Source organism: Grus americana, chromosome 11 (assembly GCF_028858705.1).
Source record: "Grus americana isolate bGruAme1 chromosome 11, bGruAme1.mat, whole genome shotgun sequence".
NCBI lineage: Eukaryota > Metazoa > Chordata > Aves > Gruiformes > Gruidae > Grus > Grus americana.
In genome coordinates this window covers 22,448,025-22,468,492 of record NC_072862.1, presented here as the reverse complement: position 1 = coordinate 22,468,492, position 20,468 = coordinate 22,448,025, and the positions used below count along the sequence as shown (strand labels likewise).

Here is a 20,468-nt window from a genome sequence, read left to right as displayed (position 1 = left end):
CAATAATAAGACCTTCCTTATAACCTTGTTCTTATTTATTTCAATATGCAGTCAGTAAAAAAGTGATTTCCTTACCTTAAAATTGGATTTTGGTAAATTTTTTTTATTTATATATGGGACATTTCAGTCATGCTTGTCATTTTAGTAACAGTGTAACTTAGTGGTTACTATCAAAATAAACAACTTTAACACAATCTGAGTTTCAAGTAGAAAAAGTTCTGGGTTTAAAATGGTGCTTGCAGAAAGACATGCCATGGAAAATATGTACTTCTACATGGTGTGCACTGTACACGTGATTTCTCAGTGTAGCACATTATAGTGAGCCAGATGTCACAAATGCTGATAGACAGTTCTATATAGCACATAAATTAGCAACATTCAGATATTTAATACTGACTAGTAATTACTCTCATGAGCTTTCAGTCACTATTTGTGGGGTTTGTAATTCTTTCACATTTTTGTTTGAAGGAACGCTATTTTGTATTTTCCAGAATTAGGAAGTATTAGTAAAGCCATGTTAAAATCAGTCATGTATTTTTCTGCCTGACTTCAGTGAGTGCAAAAAAACCCAGTGTGCGCACACAAGCTCACTCATCTTACTAAATCTGTGAGTCGTTCAAACAGGAAAAAAAAAAATTAAATAGCAAGCAAACAAAAGTCAGCTTTTCTTGGGGATTGAGAGCTTTTGAGATGTTGATGACGTGAAGCATAACTAAGCATTGTTAATCTCAGCTGTCTGTTAATCCCAAAGAAATGCTTTTTGCAGAAAGCACATTATTACTGCCATAAAATGAAAGCAGAAGAGGAGGCTGTGGGGAACCTTGTGGTATAGCGTATTTTTAAAGGATGGTTCAGTTTTAGTTAGTTTACACAGGGTGTTTCAAAAGCATTAATATACTGTGTATTAGCTACCTGTGTTATATGTATCATCTCAATGTTCATGTTCTGGCCAACTTCATTTAAAGATATTTTATTCCGTGACAAGTTTGCTAACTGCCTAGGTGGTACACAGAGCTTTGTATCATCCAGTGTCAGTGGATTTTTCTGATGGCTTTTTAACAGAGGTACTTTGTAATATTAAAAAGTTCCAAATCATCATAATCTTTCCCTTCTGGTCCCATGTGAAGACAGTACCTAGAGGGAAAGAACAAAAGTGAATGTTTGCATTGCTTTTCTCTTGTGCCTTAAGTACATACTCAGTCGGTCTTACCAATACTGATTGCTATTCGGTGTGCAACTTTGAGAAATGTCTCTGCTCTGTATAAGGTGAAACATCCCAAACTGACCTGCCAAAACCCACTTTGTTTTAAGTCTGTTCATGCCCATCACATTGACATGAACACGTGCACCTGCAAGGGGGATGGTGCAGACATGAGAAGGAGGTAAAGCCGTTTCTTTCCGTGGCAGTACTAGCTTAATCTCACCACAAATCTGTGCCGTTTCTCTAGTAAAGGAAAATTGCTTTACTTTTTCAGTCCTTTACTATGACTACGTAACAGTCTGGAAGGGGGAGTTCATGACTTAAGCTTTCTCCGTTAGGTCTACTGTTTTAGAGCATCAGGGTGCATTACTTACATCCTGAGTTTCTCAATCCTGAGCCGCATGGGCTCAGTGCGCACCACCCTTGCTCATAGTGGCACCGAACGCGCAGCCAGCAAAGTCCTGGAGCCCAGCGACTTGTTGTTGCAAATGCTTAGGTGCGCCCCAGGCTGTGGGAACTCTGGATTCATCAGAGCCCATGGCGCTCCGAGTGAGGAAAAGGAAGGAGCCACTCTTGTACATATTTCACTCTTGAGAGAGAAAGGACTATTATGTGTATAATGGTATCGGCAAACGCGTAATTGCAATTGCCTTGTATTCACAGTACAGAGTCCTGCCTTTATTGCCCCCGAGAATGCAGCTCAAAGGTTTCCCTTTTCCTTCTACTCTATTTTGATCTACAACTTCTGGCAATAATAGAGTGGCTGCCTTGGCTTACAGATGAACTTCTTTCTAAAGGGGCTCTCTGGCTACTTGTCAGCCTCTGTGCTTTCTTTGGGGGATTTCCAAGCATCCACTATCCTTCTGTCCATGGATTTGTGAGAAGAAAGGGTTTTCTTTTGAAGAACCACCGCTTGGTGCTGATTGACCTAGATGGCGGCTTCTGCTTCTCAGGTATGGTTTCACTGCCGGGGTGAGTCATGGCAACATTGATGACTGCTGAAAGCCCCCTGCTAAATGTTTTTTGAAAGGAAGGTTGCATGGTATTTGCAGAAAAAATATTGTTCCACATGCCTATGGATCTGTCAAGAGAAATTTTGAATATCTTGATAGTTTTATAATGAAATGTAGTTACGCAGTAACTGACGAACTTTGTGGAAAACCAAAACTGTGTCTTGCTGTGAGCAGCACTGTGGGGGGGCAGAGGCAGGACCAGAGAGGCTGAAAACATCGGCTTGGAAGCAGCGTGAGCAGTGTGCCAGCATTCTCTGAGAGAAATACCTAAATACTGTACTAAATAAAAGCTCTGTTATTTTTTCTGATGTTGTTCCTGTGGGTGTAAATAGTCAGTGTTGTAGTGCACCTAATAATAGTTTACAGTAGCTCTCCGCACAAGTCAGAGTTTGTAGGATCAACTACTGACTTTGGGGGACAAAACCAGGTCAGGGTATTGAGAGCAGACAACTCTGTCTCAGGATTCCTGGCTTTGGGCTGATGGTTTCACTGCGATCTAATCCTCTTTATGCCTTGTTTTTCTCATTGCTGAGATTTGTATATGTGTTTTACAACTTGCTGTAGTCTAGGGGGTTGTCTGGTTTGCATGCTTCCACCCTGGAGAAATCAGTGTGTATCAGCATTTGAAACACTGTTATCATTGCACAATTTCCTTATTTTGTTCCAAAATCGGGCCCCTTACCCAAATCTTCTAGGTAGGACTAAGGCAAGAGTTTGCTGCAGAGGGCAGCCTTTCACTGGCAGGGTTTCTTTTGAGGGGCTAATGACAGACCCTTTGTTTTTCTTCCTCTGCAGAGCTAAGTATCTTGTTTTATGGGAGGGGATAAAGCAGCAGAATGTGTAGATCTATTTCATTTTTAGTATTCCCGCTGGTCTGCAAGGTGACTGTGAAAAGTTATTCTAATTTTTCTCTGCTATGGTTTATACTCTGTGCTTTGATATTCCCATCTTTCACATAGGGATAATGCTATTTAATATTTTGTAAAGGTGGGGGGTTTTGAGATAAGCGGTTGGAAAATACAGTTTCCAGTCTACAAAACCTTGAAGTCAGTAAAGATTTTCTTTGCCTTAAATAGGCTTTGGATCTGGTCTTAGGAGAGCAAAATGATTACAAAGATTCATTGTTTTGCCTACTCCATAGCAACCGACAACATACAGCCTTTTCCCAGATGTGTTTATTTAAAGGCTTTATAAGTTCAGTTTAAAAAGTGGAGTTGTAGCTATTGTTTTAATGCCGATTTTTTTGTATATCGGCATTAAAAAATTAAGAGAACTAGTACTCAGCCATAGGGAATGAAGAAATGTGTATGAGAGAAAATCAGAAATCCATTTTGGGGAGGGACGCAAAACTGGGATAAGTACAGTGACATGTTAGCTTTTAAAGAATTACCTGGCATATTTGGGAATTCCTATGTTCCATGGGAACATTATCACAATATACTATGTTTTATACAGTTAGAGAATCAATTACTGTTTATTGATAATTCTCCTCATGCACCAAAAGAGAATAAAGTGAGAGAGCAATGTGCTGTATGTCCTTGAAGCTGATGTATCCCAGTATTTTTTTTAGGAATGCTTCGTTTTCGTTAGGTGTACAGGTCAGCATGGGTGGAGGGAGAGCATGAGAAGCAGGGAATTCATCATGGGAGGGCGGAGGTGGAGGATCCATATGGGTTAACATATTTTTTTCAAGGGATGAATTGGATTAATATCCCCCCAGAGCCAACTGTGAGAGGAATAATGTGTATTTTGACCCATGTATGCGTTTTATTGCACAGTGCTGCATGGTTGTATTTATGCTGCGTGGTTGTATTTATGCTCTGCAGGAAGAAAACTACTCCCCAGTAGTTTCTTCCATTTTTGTTCTGGGCAACCCTTTTCTTTTATTCAAGCAAAATGCAAGATAAATGCCTGTTTCAGCCTTTTAGATCTTGGAAATAATGGTGTATTAAATGTGATTAAGTTGGGAATTACCCTTAAGCAGGGTCATAATTACTGTAGATTGAGATGTCATGTTATACAAATTGCTGTGTGCTCATAATTACAAATTGAGTTTGTTGCACTCTGGGGGTTTATAAACTTTATCTTAGCTGTTAACACATTAAATAACAGTGATTTATGTCAATTACTGGATAAACCAAAATTTCAGTGTTGTGCTTAATCTAAGGTTTAATTATATTTCTGTATTAGAAATAAAATATGGTTAGCTTTAGCAAGGAAGATGGAATAGTCAAAGTATAACATTCACCACTGAGATATTGTTAAATTGATAATGGTAACAAAATTGGAGCCGCCTTTGTAAGTTTGTCAGTAGTGTTTGCTGGTCACAGACTGAAAACTACAGTGGTGCGAAGTGAATGAACTGGCAATTACAGCGAATGAGCCAGTTGTCAACAGTAAGCTTTTCCCGTGGTCAGCCAGCCTGCTTGCTTCAGAATTATTTACCTCAAACTTCTGGACTGATCTAGTTGAGCCTAAGTTCATAGTTTGAAATCTTTGTTTACTTGCTCTTGCGCAGAAATTTCCTAGTTCCTTAATTTTTTCTTAAGTCAGGTTGATCTTTTTTTAGTGGAGCAAAGATAACTTTGTGTTTTACTATTGGTCATGCTGGAACAAATTGCCAGGAATAAGGGTACTAAGACATGAAAAATTACTTTCCTATCTCCTTACCCTGTGCTACATATTTCCACAATATCTTGGTGGGAGCTCTAATGCTAGCTAGATGTCAAAATAGAAGTGGGAGAACCACAGAGAATATAGCCTCTATATGTCCTATTGGTTCTGCCAATGCTTCCTATACAAAGTGCAGATAAATCAAGTGGTATAGAAGCCCACATTAGCTCTGTACTAGAGCTAAGAGACTCCCCTGCACTTGTCTTCTAAGGCCTGAAACATCACCTCCATACGTTTGGCACAGAGCATAAGCACTGCACCTGTGTAGTCATATACCTAGCTACATGTCACCAAAAAATTGTCCTAAAAAGTCAAGCCTAGATGTCTATGAAAAACCACTGCCAGTTACCTGGGTGAGAATGGATTATGCAGTATGGATTACGGTTCAACAAAGATGGTTTTGGAATGTTGAAACATAAGCAAAAAATCCTCCAAAAATTATTGCATCAGGCTGCCTTGACTTGGAAACCACAATGCCATCTGCGTAGTGCAGCAAGAATTTGTTTTTCTGTGTTTAATTTCCCCCGTTGGAATACATGCGAGATCTTAAATATGTAGATGATTTGGGCATTTAATCTCTACTTTAGGTTTTAAAAACTTACTAAAACAAGAAGTGATTGAACAAAAATTTTGTAGCAGAATGGTCGAAGCAAAATTGAGAATTCAGGATTGTTGACATTGGGGGAGGGAAACTGTAACAATTATCCACATAGCATTTGAGATGGGATGTGTTAGTATTGCTTGGTTGTTTGCTTATCTAGTGTGTTCATTCGTATCTGTCCAAAGAAGATTCTGTCTGAAGTGGATTCGGGAAAGCACATTCTTCAGAAAACTCTGACTGCTTTTGAGGTCAGAGCTTCTCAGCCACCCTTTCTAGTACATACCCTCCTTCACAGCCCACGCTAAAACCGTCTGCACTTGGTTTCTAAATAGAAACTGGTTTCCAAAGGAGCAGTTGACTTTTGTGGACTGCTTATGTCTGCTTTGGATTTGTCTCTGTTTACAAGGAGAGATGAAGCTTGATGGAGGAGGGCACTGAGTCAGGACCAGAAAAATGTGGGATTGTTGTTGCATCTGTCTGTCCCAGAACGTCAAAAACTTCTGTAGGGAAGGGACTGTCTGGATAACCATTACATGCTGAAAGTAGGCATTGCAGTGTAAATAGTCTCTGGTTATAGACTTGCAGTGACATTACTATCAAAACAGTCAGTGTAGGTGTGTCCTTCCTTCATATATTTGAGTTTCACTGAAAGCCAGTTAAACCCATGCTTATTGGAACCCATGCCTAACGCTTCCTGAGGGAACTATGCAAAATGCACACTCCATCCAAATGTTCGACTGGGTTGAAGTAAAGTTGCTCTGATTCTTTTCATCATCTAGAAAAATGTGATCAGCCTTCATGGTATGTATTGTAAATAAGAGGCATGTTGTATATACAGCGCAAGGGCACAGCTGGGCCTTTCATTATGCTCTTTCCTGAACCCGATTTGTTTGAGCAACATTTTTAGTTTCTGAGTGAACTTCGGAGTTTCCCCTAAGTACAGAGATCAGCCAGTGCTGCTTTTTTCTGTGGAGTATTTCCATTCCTAAAAAGTATGGTGCAAATTGCTCTGTCCCTACACAAAATTGCACTAAATATTGTGCAAATGATTATGAATGAAGCCTTTAGTGGCAAACTTACCAACTGCCCTCCTTCCAGGAATGGTTCTTGGTTTTGTAATTAGCTTCCCCTTCTCCAGGACCCTGGCATCGAAATGAAGACAAGGAGTGTCTGTGGTTACAGTTTGCCCAGCTTACATAGACGTGATGCTTATTTTGATCAAGGGAAACTTAACTTGGAAAGCAAGTTGTTTTGACGGTTCCATGAAACAGGAAACCCCAAAGTTAAAACTTGTCTCGGTTTCTTGTGTTATTACAGGATATTTACCATATGGGCCTTACTATTTTTTGAAACACCAACTTCTTTGTACCTATAGGTACCACTATTTATCTACTGGTTTTATGGTGCAGTTTCAGCTGTTCTTTTGACCTGTAAAGCTAAAATTGCTGTAGGAATAGTCTACCAAAGAAACTATGACTTAGCAAGTACTCTTCAAAATTATTTGTGGTGTAGATCAGCAGAGGAACTCAGGTTCCATCTTGAACATGAGCAGACAGTTGATAAGGTAATGTTCCCTGGGGACAATGAGTTCTGGAACCGGCTGACTCCTTAGTTCTTCAGCACTCAGATTAACCTTCCAGATATGCTGCAAACCCTTTTCTGGGTTTTGGGGGAGGAAGGTTAGGGAAGCATCATGAAGCATAAGCATTTTTGTTAAAATATGTGTGTAAAATGTTATTGTGTGTGAGAAAACTATATAATTTCGGTGTTCTCATTTGCAGGCGTGTGGTTTCTACATAAGAGGCGTATATATAAATTAAAGCACCTTTTACAGTATTCTAGGAGATGAGATGGTTTTCATTTGTGAGTTAGTTAAAATTAGCTCTGTTTGGACTTGATTTCTTGCAATACTTTAATCACTGCACGGTGAATCTGCTTGAAAAAAATTAGGAAGGATTGTCGTTCATGTGTCAAATACTGCGATGATGAAATTCAGTTGGTGGTGTTTTTTTCAAACTCTAGTGAGGAATTCTCGCTTGCCAGAACTAGCTTTACTATTGAGCTCACGTGTGTTTGGAGGAGGTGGAGGGTTCTTTCCATTCCCATTTACAAACGCTGTGAGAACACTGAGGACATGATACAGCAAAATCCACAAGCTTTCTAGGTCAGGTTTCAGTGGAGCAACAAAGGATAATAATTAATTTATTGTTTTTAATTACTCATTATTATCCAAAAGTCTGACAGGTATTTTTTGAATACTAAATCAACCGCTCCTCCCAAAATTGTTGTTCTCCAGTTGCTGCAGCACCTAATGTATTATTATCTTGCGTGTCTTTTCTTTCTGCGTGTTTCACAGCACCAGGAGTTCGTATCCTGCCTTGCAATTGCAAACCTCAGACCATCTCATACCAGCGTAACGCACATAAAAACAATGTGTTTTATGGAAAGTAAATAGGATTTGGATTATTCTGCTGCTACTCAGAAGAACAACAGGGAAGTTCAGGTGCTGTTGTTTTGAATGCCGGTGATGTTGACCGAAGTGCCCAGTGTCCTCACCTGGTTGTGTGCCTGGCAATAAACGGAGGGAGAAAAGAGTTTGGAAAATTTGCCGCCAGCACAGCTGCTGTCGTTGCCTCGAGTCAGAGGGGTTTTTTTAACAAGCTTAAATTCTTTCTTCACGTTCTTATTCTGGTGCATCTGAAATATTTTTAGCTTTGCTATTTGGTGTTGCTCTTTCCACAGCCATCTCTGGGAGTTTCAGCGTGGCTGCCAGAAGCCTTCCACAAAATGCAGCCGCACCCTCCGTCCGAGGGAGTTTTTCCTTCCTCCCTCAGGTGCCTCCAGTGTCTGCGTACACTTTTTTCCACTTAAAATAATTTAAAAAGGTAACAGAAATTAAAACTTCACCCTTGCTGCCGAGGAGTTCCCAGGTCTGTTGCGGATTTATGTGTAATTAATAGAGTTCTCGTTTTAATTAGGCACGCGCAACGCTCCAGGTTTTTAATCTCCGGCAAAGGCCTCGGGCGATGCCGGGGGCTCCTCGGGCCGGCTCCGGCGGGCACCGTTCGGTGCCCGCCGGAGCCGGCCCGAGGAGCCCCCGGCACGGTGAGGGCCGTGAGGCGGCTGCCGTGAGGAGAGAGCAGCCGTTGGCGCCTCACGTTCCCCGGGAAACCAATCCTCTACGCTTGCGCACAGTCCCCGTTCACCCCCCCGCTCCCGCCACCGAGCTGTGCGCGGCCGCTCAGGGGAGCGGGCGCGGGGGCGGAGCGGCCTGAGGGGCGGCTATGGTGGCGGAGCGGAGCTCCCCGCCTGCGACTTTGGCCCAGCCATGTGGTGCCTGCACTGTAGCTCGGAGAGGACTCAGTCGTTGCTGGAGCTGGAGCTTGACAGCTGGTAAGCCGTGCCGGGGGTTGGGGCAACCGGGAGCTCTCCCGGCCCTGCGCGGCGGGAGCACCGTCCTGTCACACAAAGGGCTCCGCTCCGTTGCTGCGCCCGGCCTCGCCGATCGCCGTTGCGGGGAGCTGTAATTGAGGGAAGCCGGGCGGAGCGGCAGCACAGAGCCGTTCCCAGCTGCGAGGGGGCCCGGCTTGCCACTGGGGTCACCCCCTTTGTCTCTGGGGTGCCGCGAAGTTCCCAGTGACCGTGAAGGCGCGGCGGCGGCTTTGGGCGATCGTGTTGTTCAGGTCCTGTGTGGGGAAGGGGGAAGAACTGCGGTGCCGTCAGTCTGGCAGGGACATAAGTTTGAAATCGTAATCGTTTAAACGTGGTATCAGAAGTGGACCGGTACATCTGTTGTCGGTAGTCGGTGGCAGGCAAAGTGTAAAACCGCCAGCAGCTTTTTGAGAAGGGCGCTGTTAGGATGTGATCTGACTTGGCGAGCGCAGTGCCTCTAAGATATATGCGTCTGTGGACACAAGCATGAAAACACTTCTTTTCGTTGAGTTTGATATAGTGCAAGAAATCACATGACTGGTGTCAAACAAGCGGCGAGTCCTACTTCAGAGCTCTGGTACATACTGTTCCGGTGGCCAAAATCCACGGCAAGACCAGCAGACCTGGCGTTGTCAGCATGGGAAGGTGTGCTACGTTCAGTGACACTGCTTAGGGTAAATTACCATTTGCAACTCATGTCCTCAGCCAAACAAAAGAAAAAAAAGAAGAAAAAAGAAAAAAAAAGAAAAAAGAAAAAAGGTTCAGTTCAAAGGTCTTTAAAGTAGGGATACTGAATAGCTGATGCAAGAAAAACAGAAAGTGGGATTTGTCATGTTAACATCTACAGCCTCTATTGTTATGATGTTGTTAACTACTAAAATAACGTGCATCGAAATTACAAATACGCAGCGCACTGTTACACAAGCCACTTGAAAACCAGACGTAAAACCTACTTTTTTCTTGTGCAATATTATGCATAGACTATGATAGTCTAAAGTAGTTATCCTGGCAAGTGCACTTGCAAAATAAGTTTACCTCCGACGCATCATGAAAGTTTATTCCACCAAATAATTCGATGAAATTCTGAGGAGATTGACTGTTAAAGGAATACTCAGTTTAAATAAAGATAGGCAACTTCTTAAATTGGGTGTGTGCATGTGTGGAAAAATATAAAAGGAGGAAGTGACTAGGTTCGGTGTAACTGCATATGAATGCAACAGTGTCTTTTCTGGAAAAGAAAGGAAAAATATTTTTTGATAAAGAAGAATGTTTTATAGTACAGTTTAGTCACACATCTAATGATCCTCAAGCCCATTTTTACCCTTATGGAAAATCATAACGTTTAGCTTGTGAGTTTCCCGTGTGGAGTTGGTAATGTTTGCGTAAGTTACATTACATGTGCATGGGTTGCTACAAAACATAATTTGTAAATGTTACTTTGGTGACATATTTGCCTGTATTCACACAGTTACATTCTGCTATTCAGTCATTGTTTCAGACTTTTTCCCTCCATTTGCACATTGCTATGCGCTTCCTTTCAGTTAAACTTGATTATTCTGCCTGATTTGTTAAAAGAGGAATTGCTGAGTACTTAGTTTGGATGGTTGTATTTAACTATGTCTATTCTTGTGGCAAATATCCTTCATATAAACACAGAACTCATTACATCTATCTAGTGCTTTGGGAGAACTTAAGCCGTGCTGAATAAAATGAGTACTGTTATATAGCAGTCAGCTGGTTGGTTGTTTTTCCTCTTGGTTAAATAGGTGGTCAGTGTTGGGGTTTCATGTGTGAAGTCAGCTATCATCCATTTTTTTTCCCATTTCTACTATTCTGAAATAATTCATTATCATCAAAGATACTAACTGTAGTACAAGATCTGGACCTGACCAGTGAAAATTATAGCACTCAGCATATTAACAACATTTGGTTATTTCTGTGCCCCTTTAGAAGCTCTCTGGGAATCCTGGTGCAGTTAATAAAGAATTTGCAATTCAGTTTCATTGAATAATTTGCAACTTTCAGGTAAGGAAAGCCAAAGGATTCAGGTTTTCACCTGAAAAGTACAAACACCAAGTTGAACAGTAACTCTGATTTGTTGTTCTTCTTACAAATCTATATTGGAAGGTTGCTAGGAGTTAACACAGTGAGTTACTGCCGGGCAGCAGGCCTTGTCTGCTGGAGAAGGTATCTGCACTCACAGTTGGCAGGGTGTTCCTCTTGAGAGCTGGGAAGTGATTTCTTAGGATAGACAGCCCCATGGCCTTACGTGGTTTTTCTTGTCCTGTGACCATTTCATATTTGTGAAATTAAAATTCTCTGAAGAGAATTGCATTTCTATTCATATGGCTGTAGAAAGTATTCCTCCAAGTATTGAATTTTCATGAGAGTACCCTTCCATCACTTGGAGGCTGGGATTGGTTCATGCCTTTGAGACCTAGAGGTTAGGTGCTAGGACTTCGGGTGGAACAAGTACTTTGAAACAGCAGTTTACATTTTCTGAAGTATATAGATGGCAATTCAAGGATCAAACTTTCTGAAGAGGAAGATCTCGTAATTGTGTAGCTGATTAGCACACTTATGTGATTACTCTCATTATGCTTGCAAACTGTATTTGCCCTGAACACCAATAAGAAGTAGCTGTGAATTACAAAAGCTGGCCTAAAAGTAGCCAGTCCTCTGTTGGTGGATGCAAGGTGTCATCCTGAACCAAAACCAACACTTCTGGAGCCACTACCTGTAGGTATTTAACATCATTTCACATATTTCAGTTGTGCTTCTTGAAGTCTGATACTCAGACTTCAGGTGTCTCTAGCAGAACACGGGGAAACGAGTGCTACAAGTGAGATACTGCTTTCCTAGTAAAACATGTTCTTTTGACTACTGTGTGGTGTTCCAATTGAAATTCAAGACACTGCATTGCCTTAACTTTGTAGCCTCCTCTGTGTGACTCTCAATGAGTAGAATTGGATTTAGCCTGTTATCAGGGCAGCTTTATTTTGGAAATATTAATGCCATAAAGATTTCCTGGAAATTATCCACTAGGCCTTCATAGAATCTCCAGATCCAGACTAATGCACCCTCTTTGCTCTAAACCTATGCAGCTTCCAGTTTCTGCTTGGTTCTGACAGATGCAAAAGAGTAGTTCAAGTTATTCTATTTTTGAATATTGTATTTTTTTGAAAAAAAACCTGTGAAGGACCACAATTTGATGAGAAAAAAACCCACTTTGTTACTTTCAGCATTATGATACACGGATGTAGATTAGCTGGGTTGTTTTGTCTGTTGTGTGCCTTCATTGCAAGGATTTACCGTAATTTATGAAGGACAGTAAGGATGCAATTTTCTTGCTCTTTCAGAATTTACATAGTACTTTTTCTGTCAGAATCAATGGCAATTTTAGTATTAATTTCAGAGCCAGGCATATTTTAATCACAGTAGCTGTCAATCAATTATTGCTTTTTATGTTTATTTAATAACAGAACTGCAGGAGACCTCAGAAACTGTAATCAACACGGAGCCCTGATTGCTCTATTTGATACATTAAATATATGAGAATGTGCCCTTAACGCAGATACTGCCTGATCAACAAACAACTGGAATTAGGAAGAGATGAATCATGAGTTTGGGGAGAAAGTGTGTTGGTGTGTTGCTTTTGCTAACTGTGCTTTGTTTAGATTTCATTTATGTTTAAACAGAGCATGGCCCACAGACCAAATTTATAGTCCCAATTTTGCTGTTTTATTTCTGTTGTCTAACAAAACTGTGTAGTTATAAGAGCAGAATCAGGCCCTGGATTTGGAAGTTCATTTTTACCGTATTGTCATTTTATGTCAAAACTTACGTAAATACAGATTTTGTTTAATTCATACATCTTTGTTATGCAAAAATAGTTACTGATCATGGGCTTTTAACAAGACTTATTAACCAAAAATATTTTAGATACATGACCCTTCTTGTGTCTTTCAGGACTTAATCTGAATTTTATTTGGTGAAAGGATGATTCCAGTTAGGGTACGGCAGAGATGGCAAGTTTACTGCACTGCTGTGATTTGACTCCAGGTTTCCAGAGAACAGATGCTGCTTTAATCCACTGTAGCACAAAGCCCTAGTATTACATTAAAGGGGACTGCAAATTTAGCTAAATAAATCTTCTTTTGCTTCCTTACAATAGACAAAAGACTAGAAACATTTTCATAAAATTATGGTAAAGGTGTCTTTAATAAAAATAAAGTAAAAAAAGCCAAGCTTTGGTATGATAAAAAAAATCAAACCCTTTTGTCTCTGTGGGAGAAGCAGAAAATTAGAATGATGGCTTTGATAGCCTTTAATACAGGAAATTGAGGTAGTGTATCTGTTAATCAGATTCTTTCTGTAGTTCTGTGTCATCCGAGTTAAACTTACGCTTAAAAACAAAGGACCCAATTCCCTGTTGCCTTATGTTGTGCAAGCATGAACAGAATGCAACGGTTATGATTTGGCTTCATTTTTTTACACAAGTGGCTACATAGAGGGCAGAGCAATAGAAAAAGAACCCTAACCTCGTTTTGAGGGGTACTTGCATTGTTTAGTTAAAAAAAATTCAGTTGCTCCTAAAATTCACCAGCTTAACAAGAATGGATGTGTCACGAGTTTAAATGTTTTGGTCAGAATAGAGAAAAAGAAAACTAACTTCCTTCTGTTTTTTGATATATACGTGACCTTTCAGGTCATCTTTCTGCAGTGTACGGGAAGCAAGGGTGCAAACCTGATAGATTTTCTGTTGCAGGGTCAGCCAGTCCTAAAACTGCGTTACAGGAAAGTTCACAATTTGACTTTAATTTCATTTTCACTCCCCACCTTCATAGTAGAATGGACCGAACTCAATCTCAGTTCACATGGAGAGTTAAGTACAGCGGGGGCCATGGGCATTGTAGCTTACAGCTGTACATTGGCCTGCATTTAACTTGAGTTTAGTATATTCTTTTTAGGGTACCCTCAGCCATAATGATTCTCATTGAACCTTTCAGTTTTCATGAGTCAAGTCAGAGTAGGCCATGTTAGTGTTTGCACGGAACTCCGAAGAAAAGTCTTTGGGAAGGGATGGACCATTTAGTTGGAAGCACTCCCGCCTTTAAAGATAATACCAAAGACAGGGTTTCCCTCATCGTTTGGGGAGGTTGTGCTGAGGAAGTCATCATTCAAATGACATGGACAGCAATGTTCCTGATCCAGCTGCAGTTCCTCAGGGTCTAATAGTACATTGAGCAGGCCTGTATAAACCCCTGACTTTCTGGTCATGTTTCAGCTTAATAATAGCTTTTCTCTCAATCTAACTTTTCTCTGCACTTTCAGTTGGGAATAAAACTTACCTTTATTTTTCTTTCTTATGTGGTTCCACTTACTGTAATGTGCTGTGAAACTAGCTGTTGAATTTCCATTCTAGCGGTGTCGGGGGTGATTCTCATGCTTTGAAGTTAACATTTCATAGGGTGGATGTTAGATAATATTTTCAGCTGTTCTTAGATTCTTGAAAGAAAGACAGTTCATTATTGTTTTTTATATATTCTATTCGTGAACCTTGTTTAGAAGATACCAGTGATGTGGAGCATTTAGTAGAAACTGGTTCCAAGAAGGACCTGATTCTAATGCTTCAGGTTTGGGGAGAATGGAACTTTAGAGCTAATAGTTTCCTATTAATACTAGTAGTTAACGATTTGTGAAATTGAGAGAGAACTGAGGATTGCCCAGCATTTATTGGAAATTATCCCAAATGGTGACAACCTGGTGCAAGCTTGGTTTCTTTTTTTGTTGTTAAAACGTAATTAAGAAGGTTTTGATTAGGTTAGCCAAGAAGAAAAGAAGTATTTCAGGTTTTCCTGTGCTGCCACAGTGCAGCACATTACACAAGATCATTTCTGACTGTCTTTGGTTGATGTTTTCAAAATCTGTCTTTGCACAATATTTCATTTTCAGTTCACAAAATGGTGACTCTTGTTCTCAGGAACTGGACTTCTACTCTTGTCCTAAAAGATCATTTTCCATCACAGAAAGATCTATGAGTTAAGTTGTGGTAAAGAGCCTATAAATTCTAACTGTGATCCAAGTTCTGTATTCTAGACGAGTGTTCTTTTGTGGTTGATCAGCCTCACGTGCAGCCCCCAGCTAAGGCAAGCTGTATCAGCAGAAGTCAGTGCAGATTGTTGATGCTTCTGGGAGCAAGAGTTGCAGAGCCGTACTGGGCATCTGTGTGCTGCATCAAAATGAAGCTGCTACACGCTGCAGTGCAACCTAACAATTGCTCTCATTCAGGGTGTGTGCAGTAAATCCTCTATTTTTAGCTACTGATCGGAAGTAGCTAATAAAATTATTTAGAAGATAAAGCAGGTCTTAAAATTTGGTAATAGATAAGCTTTGTAAGGAGAAAGTTCTTGGCTTATAGTGAGCTTTGAAATAGCAGTTATAGGTTTCCAAGACAGGAATTGCTACCTGTGTTACTCTTTTATTGTGATTACTGAGGTGAGTCAGAAGTCCTACTGAAAGCCTACATTTAATTCCTCACTAACACAGAAAGAACTATAAAATATATAGACTCAGCATAATGAAGAGGAAATGTAAAAGGAAGGAAGTTTGTGAATGAGAAAAAGCATGTCAGCTCTTTAACTGATTTAGAGGTTGTAAGCAATTTTCTGAGGTCTCGTTTGTCCTAAGAGTGAAGATTTACATATAGTAAGACATGCAATATCTTTCTCAGTATGTCTGCAAATATCTTCTGTATCTGAACACATTGCCTTGAATTTAAGTAACATCTAAAACATTTTCTTTTCCACCAAACTCCACACTTCCAACAAAAGATCTCTTACCATTTTGTTTCCTTAAACATTATGTTCTGTACACTTTGATACAAAACTTGGGTGTGTTGCAGAGGATAAAAATCTTGCTTTTATGAGGATGCCAGTGATTAAAGAGTGGTTAGCAGTGATTCTGTTCCAGTAAGTTACAACACAGACCTCTCAGTGTGCAGAATGTTCAAGGCCAGTTCCTGTTCTCACTAACTCGGTAGTAACACTCTGAACTTCACTGAAAGCAGGAACAAGGGTTAAATGTTCTCATCCATTTGCTTTCCTACCTGGTGAGAGTTTCCCATGCCTGTTTCCATTTAAGTTTATCAAAAATAGATTGTTGTCTCTTAGAGAAAACTAGTAGGGTTTCTTTGTCTTTTGGGGTTTGTTTTGGTTTGTTTTGGTTTTGGCATGACATAGTTGGCAGTCAAAATGCAGGGTTTGTGCAGTGTTTAAGACTGAATGATAATTTTATATATACTTCTAGATTCAGTTAGATCAGTAAAAGGTCCTTCTCTGATCAGATTTTTAACAGTCCATCGTCCTTTAAGATTGGCTTTTTAAAGTACATTGCTCTATAACCTTATGAGGTTTATCTGTAACTTCAGAGAAAAGTCAAACCACTGCTAGAAGTTGAACAATCACTTTCTGATTTTAAAAGTGGGAGACCTTTAGCCAACTACTTCTTAAATCCAAGTGAGAGAAGAAAATATTTATCAGTGACATTCACACACTTCATTAGATAATAACAATATATTTTTAACTAATTGAAATGGAGTCCCTTGGTTGTTTTAAATAGGTCTTTTTGCATAACATTCATTTGCCTATTAAGTGAAAACATGGCCTAAATGAATACAGTTGTGATGTGATTTGTGACTTTACCCAATATAGTGTCCAATACAAAAAGATGGTTTTGTTGTCATTTCTGCTGCGTTGCGTGGACCATCTACATACTCTTTGGTTTATGATGATTCTTAATTTCCCTCTGTGCAGGCACACAGACATACTTGAACGGAAAGGCTAGCCTGCTCAAAAATTGTTCCCAGCTCTCTCTACTGCATCTTATTTGTAATTATTTTGAGTAGTACAGAGGCAAAACCTTAAAATGAGTCAAATCGTAGGCCTTATCAAGCGTATTTGATCTAAGATGAGAATACAGTTCTGTTGTATAATTTCAATGCCTGAAACCCTTTATTTACTCAGTAACCAGAATTTCATTAAGGATCTTTAATTCATGTTTATATGATATACAGTATATAAGAAAGGAAAGAAGACTATTATCTACCAAGGACTGAATGGGAAGAGGAAACTAGTATTAAGTCTCTTACAGAACCTAATTGCCAGCAAGCTGATTTCTCAGCAGTGCCATTCTGTATTGCCTCTTCCTCTGGTGGGCTTGACACAACAGCTGAAGCCACAACAGAGGTGAAATACAAGGATGGCTGGTATAGGACGCCAAGGATTTTTGCATTATATCAAATGCTGCTTCAGCTGTGCGTGCAAATCAGTTTTTTCTCAGCTGCAGAAACTAAATCTTCCTATTTAAAATTAGCATTGTATTAAGGTCATGTCATGATATAAATGGTAGAATATGTATTAATATCTTACTATCTTAAATACATGTTATACGTAGCATAGATATGCTAAATAAGAGGATTCCGGTTGCTGAATGATACATCTGAATAATAAATAGTTGAGGACAAATTCTACCACAGCTGCATTGAGAAACTCCATAGATTTCTGAAGCTTATCCTATTGTGTAAGAGTGTACATAGGAGGAACAGGACAAAGTCTGCAGTGGTAGGCAGACCTTCACAGATTTTGATAAATGGTCAGATACCAGTTACACTTAAAAATTTGTAGCTTTAGACCTTATAAGAAGGTAAGCATCCTTTTGAAGCATACGTGACATTTTCTGATGTTAGTGTGTTTTATGCTGACACATCAAGAGGATGAGCTGACCATAAAAACCCCTCTAAAACCTCTTAAAAATTGGGCTGATAAATTGGAGAACTCTTCCTCCAGCCACAAGCCTCAATTTATTACCATAGTCATCTTTTAATAGTATTTTATCCATTTTTTAAAGAGTTTCAAGTATGGAATACAGTCATTGCTGAATAAACATATACTGGGTGATGATTAATGCAGATTAGTAGAGAATGACGTCGTCTATCTTTACCTGAGATAGAAGCTAACATTTTAAGCTGTACTCAAGTTCTGTTGATGCTGTCAGTCTCCTTTGTTACTTTCCAGCTGCTAAATAATGAAAATAAAATACAGCTTTGCCTTTAGCAGATAGGTTTCAAAAGGCATTGAACAGGTACTGGGTGAGGGTTGGTTGGTTTGTTTGACTCTTCTGTAGTAAATACTTGCGTCTGCTAACCAGTATGCTGCCACTGTTTGACTTGGACAAAGGTGATGTGTGAGGTGTTTAACCTTCCTTCTCCTCCTTGGAAGCTGAAGATAATCTCAAGTAAGCTCTCTTCAAATGGATATTTTTAGTTCTTAAATCTATTATAAAGGTTGTTCCCTAAAATGGAGAAGTTGGGTAGATTTTTGTTTGGGTATCTTTTCATCTTGCTAGTGTGCATCTCCATTTCAGAAGAGACAGTGAATTCATTCCTACATTCTGTTTTGGCGTGGAGAAAATAATCCCTCATCTTTCTGCCCCTGCTCTCCGCTATTACTAATGGCATGTAAGACTGTGGGTCAAAATGCCCTTTTTAAAAAACATTTCTGTTAATGCCTTTTATGGGATTATTTAGTGAGAATTAAAACTTGGTAGTGTCCAAGAGAGTAGATGTTGGGGTGTTTCCGTAATTTTGAATCCAGGATTTGGACCAGAGAGCAAACGAAGGTTTGCACGTAGTGGGTACTGGTCTGTGGAACTCTGGTTGCTCTGTCGATGGTCGTCAGACTGTGTCTGAACTTAAGCTGGCTGTTACTGGCAGTCTGATTACACAGAACATTGCAGAATGAAGTGGTCGCTTTGTTAGTGTTCGCTTCTGAGACGCATGCAAATTTTGTCTGGATTTTTCTTGCAATGATATTTAAGTTCAGTAAGATGAATTACCTGGGACATTACTTTGATGTGCATTCAAAGGTTTCATTTGTTTTTAAGAGAAACAGCTGAATTGAGAGTGCATTCTAAGTAAAACAAGTTGGTCAATATTTCTTTGCTGGATCAAAGCTTTTGTCAGCGCCTGTGAATACTGTTGTCCATCATAATGGCTTTGAACTTTTGACAGTGTATATTTGAAAGTAGATTGGTTTGTTAATGTTATTGAGTTTATTGAATTTGGGGATTTGTATAAGTTCTTAATATAATTGACTTTTGTTTACTAGACAGTACAAAACAGACATGGCAATAAGAACTAGATTCTAATCTGTTGCAAACTGTACTAATAATATACTTATGCTCGAATGTTCTCACTCCACTGGGGAATATTGTAAGGGAGGAGGGGAATGCTAAAAAACTAGCTTGCATGAACTACATATGTCTAGTGTTGCATTTTAAGAAGTTACAGTAAGAACGTTATGAGGAGAGTAATACAATGCATACATCAGAGCTTTAATTAAATACACCTCCTAGTTTATAGCAGAAAGCACCACAGGTACTGAAGTGTAAGCCAGCTCTGAAGCAGTGGGGTGTACCCTTGTGTCAAATGAGCGCTTATGTTCAGATTAAGTTCTGTGTGGGGAGTCATAGTTTTAGTTAGCAGTGTTATGTTTGTAATTGTCATTTAAAATTTCACATTCAAATTAGAACATCACTGCATTTGGAAAGACAAAGTTATGTGCAAGAAATTAACGTTTATACAGGTTTATTGCTGTGTGGAATGCCTAGCTTGGACCTAAATATTTCTGCCATTTAAATGGAGTTTTTTTCAGGCTTCATGTTGGAAGTGTCTGACCATACCAGCTGCTCTAGCAGCTGCCATCGTGCTTCTCTCTGTTACTCAGAGTTAGTTCCATGGGTGACTTCTGGTCTGCATTCTTTGAGCGAGGTAGAGAATTTGGATCCATTTCAAGTGGGTATCTATAATTAGGAGTTATGATCAGACTTTGACTTTTTTTTAACTTCCAAATTTCAAAAAGAGATAGTTGGTGTAAAACAGATGCGTAGTATTTCTTCATTCCTGGGCATTTGGGCCTATTTATATAGGATATTTATTTCTGAGTGAGGCAGAAGTTTTACTGGGAATCATGTTTATGAAATGAGGTTATAATACTAAAAGCTTTGCTCTTTGGTTTGCATTTAAATCCATCTCATAAACCATATAGCAGACTCCCTAGGTATCTAGATAGTTCAACTGTAGGTATCATCTCAATATTTATAGACAGAAGAGTTTCTGGGACAAAGGAAGAAAATAAGCTTGCTGAATTTTCCCCTCAGTAGATATGACTTAAAGGGAACCAGGTTTAACTGCATGTTTCCTGAAGAGGGGAATAAATGGCATGGATTCAGGGAAGAGTAAACAAATTAGAGAAGGGATGGACTCGATTGAGGAATTTCATGAAGAGCTACTCATGCAAATGCTTCACTGTTGCAACAAATAAATTAAATGTATAAATACTTCATTGAGTTCAATTTGAATTCAGGTTATGCAGACTATCTGGAGTTTTGACTGCTGTCTCTGGCAAGTGATGCTCTACCACAGTCATGTTTTAAAAACTGCCTGCTTCCTAAAGAACAGAGCACTTGTAATGTCATGGAGAAGCTGAGT

General features: G+C 39.6%; 1 protein-coding gene across 16 annotated transcripts in view; it reads left to right on the top strand.

Annotated features, from left to right (window-relative positions):
• The window catches only part of IQSEC1 (IQ motif and Sec7 domain ArfGEF 1), a 341,486-nt gene that overhangs the window by 261,722 nt on the left and 59,296 nt on the right, over window positions 1-20,468 (top strand). For 3 of the 16 annotated variants that reach the window (XM_054838009.1, XM_054838002.1, XM_054838001.1), the window contains exon 1: window positions 8,712-8,881. The exons of the other annotated variants lie outside the window; for them this stretch is intronic. In XM_054838009.1, the coding sequence (XP_054693984.1) occupies window positions 8,817-8,881 (65 nt within the window). In that variant the 5' untranslated portion in view covers window positions 8,712-8,816. Of the gene's footprint in view, window positions 1-8,711; window positions 8,882-20,468 lie in introns of those variants that run through there. 16 annotated transcript variants of the gene reach the window in all.